A 15,815-nucleotide genomic window follows, 5' to 3' on the forward strand; every position below is an offset into this window, starting at 1 on the left:
TAAAATGGGGGAGAACTTCTCACAGCAACTACCCTGTAATACCCATAATACTACAGTTTCAGTCCATTTGACATATTATGAGATTTGTTTGATTAGCAGTCTACAGTCCACCTTGTTACACCAGCATCACATTAACTGTTGGCAGGATGGCATCACCAAACCTGGCCAATGACTGGGTTATGTGTCCAGATATGTAATGAGTTCATGTTAATTCTCAGTTTGTTTGTAATAAGTCTGTGAAGAGAAAAGGCAATCGTTCAATCTTTTGTCCTTGGTTTGGACAAAATTAACAGGTTTGAAAATGAAGAGTACTATTTTCACACTCAACCTGTTTGTGTTGGTTCAAGTGAACTTTGTCAATCAAATTCGAAAAATGAAGACCAACCACTGAGTGGTGTAATAGCAGATGTGTGATGTAACAATGCAAGAAGTGTGTTATAGTCTTCCTACTTTAGTTATGGTCATAAGCAATTATTTCTTGGTGAGCTGTTTGTGACACCACAGAAGAAAACTAAAACTGTCCAATGAGGGAGCAACCAGTCATGTGAGTTATAACACACCTCTTGTCTCATTTGTAATAAGTCCCTGCACTGATCTACGGGTCTGTCGGCAACCTCGGAGTGTGTGTGTGTGTGTGTGTGTGTGTGTGTGTGTGTGTGTGTGAGCGCAAGTATTTTAAATTACTGACTGTATTTTACTGTGCAGTACATTGAATGCTATACAGTTAAATGCCAGGAACATAAATGGATATATTTAACCCAGACATCCAAAAACCGTTGAAACCAAATACTTTCAAACCCAAAAAAATAACAAAGTAAAATTAAAATTTGCTAAATTACTCTCACATTAACATTGAAGTATTCAGACCCTTTACTATGACAATAGATATTTATTACCTGTTGAAGTCTCACAGCTAAAATCAGAGCAAAACCCAAGCCATGACGTTGGAGAAGCTGCCTGCAGAGCTCAGAAAATTGGACCGTGTGAAGGCTCCAACAAGTTTTAGCTGTATTTAACATTACCAAGACCCACAGGGGCCTTCATGATTCCAAATGGAAGAAGATCGGAACAAAAGAACTCTTCCTTAAGCTGGCAGCCTGAACAAACTGATCGATCATGGTAAAAGGGCCTTGGTGAACAAAAACCTGATATCATGAGATGAGTGCATGAGGACAATTGATTCTATGCATCATGTCTGGTTTCCTACATACTTCATCAATGAATCAATTTTATTTGTATAACCCATTTTCAAAAATCACCATTTGTCTCATAGGGCTACACTTCAGCACCATTGGCCACGACAAAGTCTGACCAGCAGATATGAATGCATGACAACAAGAGCCACAACCAGCAAAACCACTTCACAGGACTTCAAACAGCACATCAAAATGGACCCGTCCCCCTCTTCATGAAGTGGTAACACAACTGGGCTTAATATTTAAACTTAGCTAAGCAAAGGATGGTTAAATTCTATTTTGTGTGATGTTTATAAGTTTGAGTTGTGTTGTTGTAATATTTGGTAATGAGTTATTGATAGTGAATGTTAGGTATGTTATGTTATTCACAGGTTAAGGGTCTTTCTTTGCTAGCAACTAACTACTTTCTTTAAACCTGGCACCAACATGTCACACACTCATCCCCCAAACTTAACACATACATCTCAGCCACATGGTCCCCACAATTCCAGGGGGTCTTCTGTCTCTCTCTCACACACACACACGCACACACACACGTAATGGTGCCACACTTAAGGAAGGTATAAGAATCCTGTGTGAACATGACAACCATTACCAGTTAAACATGTATACGTGGAATAGGTAAAGCTGCATAAATGTTAGAGTTTTAATCCCATATCATCTACTATGCTGAGCCTGCCGATAAAAACTTCAATACAATTCCAGTCTAAGCCAAGAGTTTACATAAATTCCTAAATGACAATTCCTACTCCTAGTGAGTCTGTGTGCCAGCTTGTTACCTTTCCTGGCCCCCAAAGCTGGAGCAGAGTTGCTCCATGAAAACTGTGATAATTCCAGAGGGGGAGGGAGCAGCCACAAAGCTGCTACAAAGGTTCATACACTTTGGCATCTTTTCCAGATGATTTTCCAGCTGTAACACACATCTTACTGCCACACAGAGGGGAGAAAGAAGCAGCTGAGTCCCAGCTTTTTTGCCTTTGTGTAATAGTCCTTTATTATTAAGCATTTGTGTACATTCAGATCCCATTTTCATCATCCGTCTGTCTGTTTGTGGAACACATATCTACAGATCTGTTCATCATATCTGTTTTATACTTGGAATGTGTATTGTTAAAGGCCCAAGAAAGTGCATTGATGACTTGGGATAGATTTGGAAATAAGTAACTTTGAATAAACAGGCGCTCTGTAGCTGCAGCTACAGACCATTCCAAACAGGCAGGTTGTGAACGGTCACTGCACTTGTCAAAGAAAAAAAGTTTGTTTGGTAACCTGACTACAGGTAAAGGGAATGCTTTCGAGAAAAAAGCTCAGATTGAATTCAAATTGCCATTTCTTTTTAGTTGCCCTGCCCAAATTGCTGTGAATATCATAGGAGACTATATATACTCACCCACAAACTTCTCTGTTTGTCCTCAGGTTCACAAGACACGCATTTCTATTTGACACCTTTGGCACATAGGTCACTATCTTTTTTTGTAACATTTTGCTTATTTATAAAGTTATATACCTGATGGTTTTGAATGCCCCTTAAAAATATACAAAATAATATTGTTAAGGCATATTTGTATACATCTCTTGTTAGTGTGTTATCAACAATTTATTCACAACTGAGTCAAAGATCGCATCTGTATACAATGACTTATCATCACATGAGCACCTTCTACACTTAGGTCACATGAAGACAACCAAGCCCGTTGCATTCACTGAGGACCATGAAGCTTTAGGCTTTGTGAGTGAGTGAGTGAACCATGAGTTGAGATCATTCTGTCACACAGTATTTCCTAAAGGATTCCAGTACACACTCACTGCATAGATGCAAATAAGCGTAAAAGGTTGGACTATGGGCAAATTTGCTTTAGGTCACAAAGAGGGAAGTTTGAAAGGATAACATTTCAGTTGTGATCATTCACAGATGTATGTCTCGGTGCTGAGAAAAAAGGGGGAGAAGTTGGACAAAAAGGAGAGAAACTTGAGTTCCTGGTGAGTTTGGAAATGAGCCCGTCTGAAGTGTCACAGAGAATCAGGGATTGTTGTTACAGCAAACATCAGTCAGGGAACTTGTCCACTGACTGTTTGTGGACAAAAGACAGAGAAAACCTCACCAGCAGTCAAATAACTCTAGAGCGTAAATACAGCTTGTTTGTTATCCTTCTGTGAGACTTTCCAACTTTGAATAAAGCAACTTTGAAGTGTTCCACCTACACTCTGCATTGCTCAAACGGCCACAAGGTTTTAAGATTAGATAAGATTCCTTTTTGCAAGAATGACTGAGCTCATTTTGCTGGTGATCTGAATGAAAGCCTTCAACTGTTACGCCAACATGATTATCCCAATATTATTATTGTTGATAGTTTAAATGAAAATGAACTGATAACAGCAGAAATGTGGAAAATAGAGCTAGACTCAATGATGTGATGGACTGTGAAAAATACAATCAAAATAACAAAAGAATAAAACAGGGAAACCTACTTGTGTCCCAGCTCGTGAGCAATGGTGAAGGCCAAATTGAGTCCATTGTCCTCTGCTAACACACACTTCCTCTTGGCACTGCAGACACCACCCAGATAAGCGATACCTGGAACACAACAACATGACAATAAGTTTCATAATATTGGGTTATTTGCTAACATTTCATCAATACTATATTTCCAAATCATACGGCCTCTTATTTCCATTTCTATGATTCTAATTACACTGCACCCAACAACCAAATTCAATTGTAAATGGACTGTATTATATATATCACATTTCTAGTCTTACACTGCCACTCGAATCATTTTGGGTCCCATTCACACACACATTACAAACCAATAGTATGTCATCAGTATCTTACCAAAGGACACTTCAAAATGTATTCTGGGGAAGTCAGGGATCAAACTTCTGAAAATTCCGACCTGCTCTACCTCATTAAACAATGAGGAGAGTTAAGAGGCTACTGAGGCCCTTCATTGCAAAGAAGACTGAAGTGTAAATCCATGGTTTGATAGGTCATGAAAGAGGCCTCATCAATACTACTATAGATAGATACTGGTGTATCAAAGCATGGCATAAATAATAAAATAGTCGTTAAGAACTTGAAAAATCTCCCCACAGACTACTGTTGTGGAAACACTGTGTTTATGTTCCCTGTTGATTCAAAGTGACACAGGATGTCAGCAAATGTTTGCAGTGAATATTATCCTGCTTAAGAATTCCTCATTACCAAAATAAAGATGGATTCAACCATACTGGACGAAACTAGTCACATCAGAGGTGCAGGACTCGGACAGGACATAGTATCAGATTGTTAGGCCTCATGTGTCTCCATAATAGGTGGAGCAATTGACAGGATAAACAACAACTCAATTAACGAGTCTGAAAAACAAAACCACATTGAATGTTCTCATACCTTTCAAGTGCAACTAGTTAACACACTGAATGCTTCAGCAGACATGAGTGGTGATAACTGTTGAAATTTAACAGCCTTTTATCAAGGCATTCTCTGAGGTGAGCGTTACAGATCTCCATGTGTCTCGCACACACATGCACACACGCACACACACACACCTGGCTTTCTTTCTTTCTGCCTCTGGAACGAGGCCATGTTGCCTCATTTGAATCCAGATAGACATAAATTAAGCATTGGCAATAATACGACAATTGAAGCAAGATGAGATTTTTAAAGAGAGAAGAAATAACCTTAGCAGAACCTTGACAGAGAGAAAGAGAAGAACAGAAATCCAGAGAGACAGGGAAGTTTGGGCCTTATCAGCCAACATGGCAAACACATGCATTACATCACTGGTGCATGAAGTGAATGAGGTTTCAGGATTTAGGTCTGTGTGATAAGACAGAGCTGTTTTAGAAGAAACAGAGAAGCAGCTGGAGGCATTCAAGTGGCTGCTAGCACAATAATAAAGTGGAGCAATAAATTCACAATGTTAAGAAGATATGAAATTGATGCTTAATGGGCGCTTTCCTGTTGTGTCTGTATTCATTATCAAAAAGCATTCAGTGCTGAGTTATTCGTCCCCAATAGTTTACTACAAGAAAGCAATCTGTCTTACATATGTCATAAATGTATGAGTTTAGAGGAAAAGGTACCAATTTCAAATTCGCTAACTTCTGTAGTGAGCATGCCATCCGATAACGCCTTTGTGCGATAAAGAAACAAGAGGTACCAATGATATATAAAGCACCACCTTGCAACTTGAGGGGATGGATGGGACAGTTATGTAATGTATCAAACCATATCTGTCTGAATCCATTGTATAAGCTGTCATTGGCACACTGCAGTGATGAGATGGAAATAGTCATAGTGTTATTTTTGCTTGAGGAGTTTCATCATAAAAAGGGAACACAAAGGGCTCTGTCAAAGTATGCTCATGCTTTCCTGAGTCATTAAGTGTTGTCTAATAAAATTAGAAAACTAGATCACATTTTTGTCTGATACAAAAAGCCTTGATATTACAATACTTCCAGCAGAATGTGAGGATGCGATGATGGGTCAATCACAATGCTGAGGGGCCATTCCACCTTGCATCATCACGATTTGGTTTATGGAGCTGTTAAAAGCACTGTGCTTATTGTTTACTGTGAGAAAGTGTGGTAAGGTTCCCAACTGATAAAGTGATGCAGCCCTCAATGGACACTACAGAACACAGTGAGAGGATATGTGGAGATGCAGGAAGTAAAAACAATCAAGTGATTCTTTTAGGGTGTATCGTCATGTGTAAGGTCTAGGAGAGGACTTACAGTATTTCATGAAGAACTTTTTGCAACTGACACTCTACAAACTGGTGGTCAGTGGTGTATGCTCAGCATGCATCTTTCTGAAGTACTCAGAAACCTCTTCCATTTCCCCTTTGTTTAGGTAAAGGTTGTTGCATTTAATCTTGCAAGGTAATCTTACATGTGTCATTAGTCAACTAAGACTTATTGGACCAGTCAAACCAGCCTTGTCCTTTGAGGAAACCCTCTACAAATGCCTGTGACCCTCGGCTACTGTCAACAGGCACGGGTGAGCATCAGAAAGGTATTGTTGTTAAGCGCTAACAACTTAAGCAGCTGTGCCTTCTTGTGGTGACAGTCCTTTCAGTTTTTGATTTTCTATTTTCTGAATCACACACTGCACCATCAGCATTAAGACTGACAGTGGTTTCATTAATACTCAACCTTAAAAAGAACTTGGTCGGTGCTTTGCATGACACATATTTTTTCTTCTTAACTGACTCTCAGGGTGCAAATAGGGTGTAAACAAATTTGAGGCACAAGAAGAACCCTCTACTTCTCGACAACTGTGAGCTGGTTGAACATGGTGGGCTTTTACACAGCACTGACTGGGAAGCTGATAAAATTCTTCTTTCCAAATTTGTAAACAGCCTCAGAGAGGCTCAGGGCAGGGATCTCTCTTATCTTTCTTTAACCACAGCTCTTATATCAACATGACTTGTTGATTTGTGGGGAGGTGGGACCAGCCTGATGTGGATGTCGGGGTGGCATTGGTGAAAGACATATTGCCCCACTGGTTTCAGCTCTGAGAGCCACTGGCTTACAATCTATGGTCATTGAATCTCCCGCTGTGTCTTCTTGATGGCTGCGTCAATGAATAGTTAAGTGGAAATCCAGAAAAGGACAGGAGCTCAAGTGATGCAGTGTAGGGAACTGCAGAAGGATGCAAATTCAGCTTCATCCCCTGGCAGACTACTCAAACCAAAAGGAACTTCCCATGGTAGCATACCAAGCAGTGTTAGAAGACAATACATTTCTATTATTTCATTACCCTTACACAACTCTCGATCACACAATGCATTATGGAGCATAAGAGGACATTTAAGGGAACACTTAAATCCCACATCAGATAATGATGAATGGACTATGAACTGGATTCAAAACCACACCGAAAATCAAAGTGAAAAAAATTAATCACAGGCTGACTTGCATGAATTTCATCACAGCAACTTATAATGTGACTCAGTAGTGTGCATGGCCTGTTTGTGCACTCCCAACAACGTCAGGGCATTATGCTCCTGATGAACATAATGGCGTGGTGGCGTCGAATGTGCTGGGTGACAGACCATGTAGAATGTAGTCAAATTTGAACTTCCTTAAGGCTACTTCACTGGACTGACCTGGTTGGTTTCACAAATTTTAAAACCTGCTATGTCAAAGCCATCAAATAATAGGCTACTTGTTAAGAATAGGTCTCCACTTCATCCTCCCAGTATACAACCAAAATTGGTTGCAGCAATCTAACTGCACTTCTCAAATATGCTTTGATGCTTCTTTAACTTGAGAACAAATAAGGACAGGACCTTTGTTGCTTCACCTTATCTCATCTTCTCTCAATTGAAGATGACCTGTTGTTAGCCGGTAAGCAGCCAAATGATGCTAATTAAATTTTACACAGCCACTGTTCACTAGAGGCAAACACTCCCAACACCGCATGATGGTACAGCTCAGGACATTATCCTCCAGTGACATATCTCACAACATGAATCATTAACTGTATAGGTCCCTGTCTATATGAGAAATTGAACAGAGATATAGTTCAATCAGACATAAATGGCTACTCCACTGGTGACTGGACTCTCTCCACATTCTCCCTCAAACACATTCTGTTGAAATAATTCCAGAACCAATGTGCATCACGCAAAAATGACCTGTCCCTGAAGTGTTGTGTCTCAGATTTTTTTCAGAATATGGTCGTAGATTTGCAGCTAAATGTTTATGGCCTGAATGGTTATTGCTGGTATCGGATACACACATACATGTTGGAAAAACTCTATTTCATCCTATCCTTTTAGGCACACTGCTATTTCACAGTTCCTTTTGTCACTGTCTTTCCTCTAGAAACAACTTCATGCTTGGCAAAAAACTGCAAGAAAAAATACTGAACTGAAATACCTGGAGACCACATGATGAATACAGTTTCAGCTTGAATGCAAAGTGAGGACTAACTTCCTCAAACTCTCCGGTACATTTCATCTTGCTACAGCATAGTACAGAATGGACCCATTTAGTAAAATACAAACATGGTGTATTTGGATTGGACTGAGCTCAAGCTAAAGCCCTCTTCACTGGAAACATTTCAGGCTGATGAAAACAGATGTTGGCCTGGATTTGAACATGTGTTTCTTTTCCTCTTCACTGGTTTGCTGTTTTTACAACCAAGCATGCTTAGCTAGAGGCTGTAATTACGTGTGTATAATGTGTACGATCTGAGGGAATTAGATGATGGTCCTTGATGTTTTCATTCAAATAAAGAGGGAAGACTTAAAGAACACCTGCTGAGTGCTAGAGAAGAGGATTCATGCTGAGTAAGCTCTGTCTTTTTTGAATGACTTGCTTCCATCCTGTATTAGCAGCTGTTCATAATCGAGGCACCACTGATAACAAACCCTATATTTGGATTTTACTATCCTCAGGTCAGCCACACTACCTGGACTAGATTTTTGAGTTTTGGCACCTCTATGTCTGGACATCCCAGTTTATTATTTTTTTTATTTCTTTTGATATTTGTAAATAGGCCTAAATAGTGGATATGTTTTGCTTGAAAATCCTGATGCAACTTGTACTAATTATATGCAGTATTGAGATAAAAAATGTGATCTGACCCTATATAAATACAATTGAACTGAATTAGAGTTGATCAGAAATTACCAACTCACCATTGACATATAGTTTTGATGTCCTTCATGTCTACAAGCAGTCAGGCACTAATACAAATGTGAGCACCAAAGTAGGAAGCTAATGCTATGTTTGGTTCACCGCCCAAGGTCCTCATTAGCAGAAAAGAATACCTTTACATGACACTGAATGCTACTGAGCAAGCCTTCACCATCCTGGCTGTAAAGCCCATGTGAATAAAACAGAGCTGAGTGGCGAAGTTCCACAGTGATGTCAGAGATGTGACTGAGATTTTCTGCAGCATCAAAGATCCGTTGAAGCCAGCACTTCTGAGGCTAAAGCCCCCACACAAAGAGCTGCGATCCACCGCGCTGTGGTTATCAGTGCTGGGTTTTGACCTGGTGTTAGGGGCTAGCTGACTGATCAAACACTAATGTGTTGGCTCACATAGCTGGCAGCACATCCAGCCAGACAGCCTCAAAAGACCCACAAAGCCTTATCAGACCTCTGGACTCACAGCCCTGTGCTGCCCACAAGCAGCTTCGGCCAGCCATTTATTTTGCGCTAATTAGCCGTTACAACATGAAGGGCTTTCCAATGAGCCACTGAATCCTGGGCAGTCAAAGCTCCCAGTGCTGACAACACAGGCCTGAGTCAGCCTGGAAGAGACGCTTTGTTCACCCTCTCACGCACACATACATACACATGCCTACACATGACACATGCAAATACTGGCTCACTATAGATTGACCCCACTGACCTTAATGTCACACTAATGTTCCCCACTTATTCACACACTATAAACAAATAGAAAATGCTGCAGACACGCATACTGTACACAGACAGAAGACTTGGACTCGCACGCAAACATAGACACATTGCACAATGTGTACTCATACTGTTCACATGCAGGCACTATAGGCACATTTGTAATAGGTGAACAAAAAAAGATAGAAAAAGTGAAAATAAGAAGCTAATGAGATTAGGTATGAGGAAAATATGTGGAATTGAAGATGCAGGAAGCCAGGGTGTTCGGTTGGTCCCATATCTAAGATGTTTCCTATTCAACAGATTAATCAGTGTTTTGGTCTGTGTACAGCACAAAGGTTCCTCTGGTCAAGGTCTCTGCCTATGGCTGACACACTGCATGGCATCAGTGACTCTGGACTGGTTCTGGCTCTTATCGGTGCTCTATTATGCCTGAAAATGCTTCCTCCTCTAATGCCCATGACTCAATTATGTTACCCTATGTGCAAATCACTGACATAGACATAACATTGTTTATCATTGCTACTCAAATAATACACATCTGTATGACATATTTGTGTCATTTATTTATTTATTGTTTAAATTAAGAACTTTATGCTCAATCATTTCCTTCAGTTGAATCACTCATTTCATTTGCAGCTCTAGCAAGGGTCAACTACCATTATTCACGTCCAGAATCAACAACTGACTACAGGTTGTGGGGCTGGGGGTTCTGGTCAAAAGTATCACATTTGTTTTTAACTGATCTATAGCATTAGGGACAGCTCTGATTTTGAAAAATATTATTAGCAATGTAATGTATAGGCAGCTTGACTGTGAGCTGGGTGCTAGCTGTAGCAGTTCGGGAGCTTCTGATATCTCAATAGTGGGATTGTCCCATCTCACCTGAGTACTTAAGTTTTGTTTACATTATGTACTATCACTTCATTCCGTGTTTCCTGTTTTATTTTGGAAGCCTGTGTGTCTTCTCTTGTCAGACCCCATGCCCTGTCAAGTTTCACTCATGTGTGATTACTTGCCCCGCCCTCATGTGCTTCACCGGTGCGTGATCTCACCTTTGTGTCATCACCTTCCCTGCCTTCATGTGTATTAAGTCTGTGTGCTTCCCTCAAGCAGTTGCCAGAACGTAGCCTACTCTGTATCTACTTCCAGCGACTATTTCCTCGTCTTAGCTTTCCGTGTACCATACAATTTTCTGATACCTGTTCAAGCCTTAGTTTAACCACTTATGGATACCTTTGCCTGCTTATGGACTGAAATTTGTGTACCGACCATTTTCTAAGTTGAAACATGCCTCTGAGTCGTGCTGTTGAATCCTATTCTACAGAGCCACTCGTAACAGGGCTGGCGGGATGGTTACATTCTGTTTTCAAACAGTGGAAAAGGTTTTTGTCTTTCTTGTCTTTATCAGTCTTGCAATCGACTGCTCTGCTGGTTATCCAACCTATTCTATCTCACTGATGTTGTGCAACCTTTCTGTGCACCTCTCACAAAAACATTGTGTGGGTGTGTTGTTGTATCTCTCTCTCTCTTCCTCTCATACACACACAGTGTATGAATCAGCTGACTTGTGCAGCGTCACCTCCTACCAGTGAGCAGCTACTCCATAAAGTCAACCGTGACTCTCCAGTCATCCGGACATAGTTTAACATCAACATCCCACCAACCCCCTAATCTCCCAGTTACACCCCTGCTCCAGCAAAGCAAACACAGGAAATAGGATACTACTACAAATATTACTTACATCCCAGTCCCACCCACCATCACACTTGGGGTTAGACTTTCATCAGTTTGCCAATATATGAGAACAGAGTTTGTCCAAATATCTCACATATCTCAGTCTGTATCAACCTTATAGTTTTTCATGGATTTTAAAGTCCAGGAAACCTTAATTGTTGCATTTTCTTATTAATTGCACATTAGCTCCAAATGATGGTTAACAGGTTAGGTGTAGGTTAGGGTTCCAACTAACCGGATCATCTCATGTACTTTTGAGCTATTATAAACAGCAGCAGAAAAAAACATTAAACGTTGATTTATTCACATGGATATTTGATTGTTAAAGATTCAGTTACTATTTACTTCAGTATTTTGGTTTAATATTATCTGCACAACATTCTTAAATCCACAAAAGCACATCAAGTCCCTTGTGCCAATTGAGGCTCAATGTCTAAAACTCCATATTATAGTTTTTTAAATATGACTTGCAATCAATCATTTGCCAGTTCCCCTATTTCATCACTCATTGCTCCACACTTGACCCTGAAATCATTCCAGTATGCAAAGATGAAGGATGTTCATATTCCCAAATTTCTGTTAGGGAGGAATGAGGTTGAACACTTGAGGATCTTTGAAACCAACTGACACATTCATCCTTTCACTATCTGTACCTCTTGTGGGGAGAGCTGGGGCCAATCCCAAGTTTCCCTGGAACCCAGAGACAACTCAGGAAAGTATAGGGAGAACACGCAAACTTCATACAGAAAGCACCTAGATTCAAACTGGGAAACCTCCTCCTGTGAGGCAACAATGCTAACCACCATGCCACCCACAACCAACACTTTTTAACCTGTTACCCACTGAATACTGCAGCTGATTTGAAACTGCATCACATCTAAGCAGTTTTATAGTGAAATGGTTTGTACGATAACAGAATCAACTCATAATACAGATCCTCTAGTTCTAACTGGAGGATCTGTGTTAACTGTATGTGTTAATGTTGAAAAAACAATAGTTACCACATAAGGATTTTTCATCTGGATGATGAATTTACGATGATGGAGAGCTGGAAAGTCTGCTGTCTTTCAGCAGTGAATACTTTTTATTAGTCAACATCTGAGGCTGAAAATCCCCTTACATCAGGTCAAACCAAACTCCCCTTTACTAAAGGCCAATACATAATTCCTACAAGTATTTAGACATTCAAAACAAAACTGTGGATATTAACAATAGGAATAAATACAGATGCTATAATTCTTTAAAACATTTATCATGTTGGCTTTAAGGAGAGGACCCCCTCGATGTAAATGTAAAGTATTTAAATATAAAGGGCCTTTTCTGGGGTAAAGAAAACTACAATTCATACAATTTAGATGAAACAAACTAGTGAAAACATCATGAGGATTATTCTACATTCAATTTCTGCCAATAGATCCCTTTCACCTAAATCTTACACACTGGACCTTTAATTTAACTGTAGAAAATATCAATACAGAATGCAGATTGGTAAGAAAACAGCAGTGTATTTCAACAGGAGCCATATAGAAAAAAATATACGATGCCAGTTGTGGACACCTGTTTTGGTCATAAGCAATGATTTCAGACCCATGACCCTAGACTCTTGTTGTGTGACATAAAAAAATACCATGTTGACTAAAGCTATTAGATCCCTTTGCTTTTGCATGACACAGAAGAACAGTGGATGCACTTTATAGTAGTTAATCGAATAAGCACTTGTAGAAGCCCAGATCTTTTCTCACCAAACTGCACTTTGTAGATTCTCCCTGCAACCCCAAATCATCAACAGCCCCTTTTGTGTTTAATGGCTTCACTCATCCCTTACTAACTGTGCTCATCAGGTCAGGACTGACAACACCTCCATAACAATGGCCCAATCCCATTTCACCCCTTCTCCCTACCCTTACCCCTTGTTTTCCATGGTAATGTTGCCCCTTGAAACAGAGAGGTAGTGGTTGAAATCCTTCCCTAAGAATTGGGACAGCCTTTTAAGAAGCTGTTACATCATCAGTAGTCATCACTGGAACCCGACGTGTCATCAGTAGTCATCGATGAAAACAGTTGCGACAAAAAGTTTTGCTGGGATATCATTGTAATAACATTGTTGAGATCTTAAATAAACCCGTTTGCAGTTACTAAAGTGACAAACCTATAATATCCAAATAACAGCTATGATAATGCAGGTGTATCTAATTACCAGGTTAATGTTTAGGACACGTTTTTCTGCTTTCCCTCCGTACTATGGCAATAATAGACAAGCGCAATGACATTTGCCATTCATCCATAGGATATTTACAAGCTTGTATGCACTGCATTATTTCACACTGTAGGCCACCCTGCCAGGATGCATTATTATTAGAGTAGCAGGTAAGTTCAGTAACATCGCAGCTATACGCAGGTTAAATCAAGTTCATCAAGTATCTTCAAGGAGGGGGGTGCGACATGAAATCATCAAAATATAGGATTATCATGCAATAATGATTGCTAACATTGGCATGCTAATGTTAGCATTAAAGGTTGTTGTGAAAAAATGACCATAATCAATGAAACGAAATAAACTAAGATGTTACAATTATTATCATGATTTTCAAATCCTTATTAATTGAGAAAATGCCAAGTTTGTGGGTATCTCTCCCATCTTGCTTGCGATGTGCAAGGCATTCTGGGAAAGTTTCATAGACCTCGGTTTAAAGTGTGGGTCTGAAAAATTTCCAATGTACAGCCCTAATATTTGCCCCTAGCCCTCCATCCCAACAAGAATCAGGACACACTACCCCTACGCATGAACGGGCAAAACAGAGGGGTAGGGCTAAGGACTGGTCTGCCCCCAGGGATGTGTGAGCTTTACTGTCTTATTTTGCCTTCACAGGTAACAACTGAACAAGTAGCAGAAAAAATATTCACATTAAGTATTCAGAAACAGCAACCCTTGGTCTGCTGCTCGGCCAAATCGTCTGCTGCATAAGCCAGCAGCAACCAAAACCTGTGTATAGATGGTGTAGATGGTTAGAAAATACTGCCTTTCTTCAATCACACAGTAATAGAGAGCTCTCTGCATTATGGAATTTGAGCAATGTCTTGCAACCTGTCAGTGCAGTTAACGGGACAGGTCAGCTGTCTCATGCAGAAGGCCATGAAGACCATGGAGTCAATCAGCACCCAGATCTTCAGACCTTATATGAAGGAAACAGCCTCCCACTCATACTCTACATTGTGAATAACAGCTCCTTCATCCCTCACTCCATTAAACCCAAAAGCAAACACGGCTGCTGATGATGATGATAATAACTTTCTTGAAAGTAATTGGTGGCTTTCGCAATAATGCCAGGAGTTTGTGCAAGACACAGATCAGCATACATTTTTGAGGGCTTCTTCCTTTAAGTATTGAGTGTCAATGTTTTTTTAAAAATATTTATCCTGAGTAATTTATTGTACAACCACTTTTAAACTGGTATTTATGAGACGTATGGACTGTTGGAATATTTGGTTCTGTACAGAAGCCAAATTGTGCATTCAAGGCTTCCAATGTCCCTCTGGGACAATTAAGTCTTATCTTAACCAAGACCATCAGCATTCCCCAACCTTATTACTTTAACCAAGAGTTATGAACTGTCGAAATACCACAAGCTTCCCTCTTTTAGTCATTTGAGCAATTATTGTAATAAAAATATTTTATGTTCAACACATAGAATAGATTCAGATGAATGAATGTAAAAGAAATGCAGAGTAATCCCCCATTGTCCTGTGTAAATTGGAGATGTTTGTACAGTTACAACAGATCAACAACTGTGGTTCCCTGGAATCTGGTTGAATGCTGTTCCATGGCCACCTTTGTGTGTATTTAGGCGCCTTCTGACATGAAGCTTGAGACAGCCTGGAGAAGAGAAACAGGGAGGGGGGACGTGGGTGGCAGGGGTTTTAAGGCAGGACCTTTAATGAGTGCTGTGATTATAGTGAGGCTCAGAGTGGGTCACACACTTTGGGCCTACTTGCACAAAGAGCAGGAGTGTTCTCATTGTGCAGGAAGATTAGCAGGCTGAGAGTATTATGGTAGGGCAGAGCTGTGCTGTGCAGGGCCAGGCATGGCCAGAAGCTGCCACAATGCCTCACAACACAGCCCTGCCTCTGTCTGCATCTCCTTCCATTACCTCATAGCTATGTGCATGCAGATACTATGTGATAATGTGTGGGAAGTGGTGCTATGAAGGGTAAGACTTAGATATGAGCCAATCCAAGCTCTACCATGTAAGTTTTATCCACTCTTCATATGAGGGCGTTTTCTTTGTACATACATAATAAGCCATTTAATGGCTGAAAAATGCAACATTGGTTATTCCATGGAAAAGCCTTTCCACTTTATGGCCTTGCCTAAGTGGATCCACACTTGGATTCTACAAATTTGTATGAAAAGAAAAGTTTGTTCAAACCCTGACAAATTTAAAATATAGCGTGTGTAGCAAATGACTCCTGTTGGTTGAACACAGACTGTATGAGCACAGTACTAAA

At 40.2% G+C, this 15,815-nt stretch overlaps 1 protein-coding gene across 5 annotated transcripts in view; it reads right to left on the minus strand.

Moving 5' to 3' along the window:
- adamts17 (ADAM metallopeptidase with thrombospondin type 1 motif, 17) overlaps window positions 1-15,815 on the minus strand; it is a 109,801-nt gene that overhangs the window by 51,953 nt on the left and 42,033 nt on the right. For all 5 annotated transcript variants that reach the window (XM_069527686.1, XM_020080368.2, XM_020080369.2 and 2 more), the window contains one exon: window positions 3,666-3,771. In XM_069527686.1, coding sequence (XP_069383787.1) covers window positions 3,666-3,771 — 106 coding nt within the window. The remainder of the gene's footprint in view (window positions 1-3,665; window positions 3,772-15,815) is intronic.

Source organism: Paralichthys olivaceus, chromosome 1 (genome assembly GCF_024713975.1).
Source record: "Paralichthys olivaceus isolate ysfri-2021 chromosome 1, ASM2471397v2, whole genome shotgun sequence".
NCBI classification, from domain to species: domain Eukaryota; kingdom Metazoa; phylum Chordata; class Actinopteri; order Pleuronectiformes; family Paralichthyidae; genus Paralichthys; species Paralichthys olivaceus.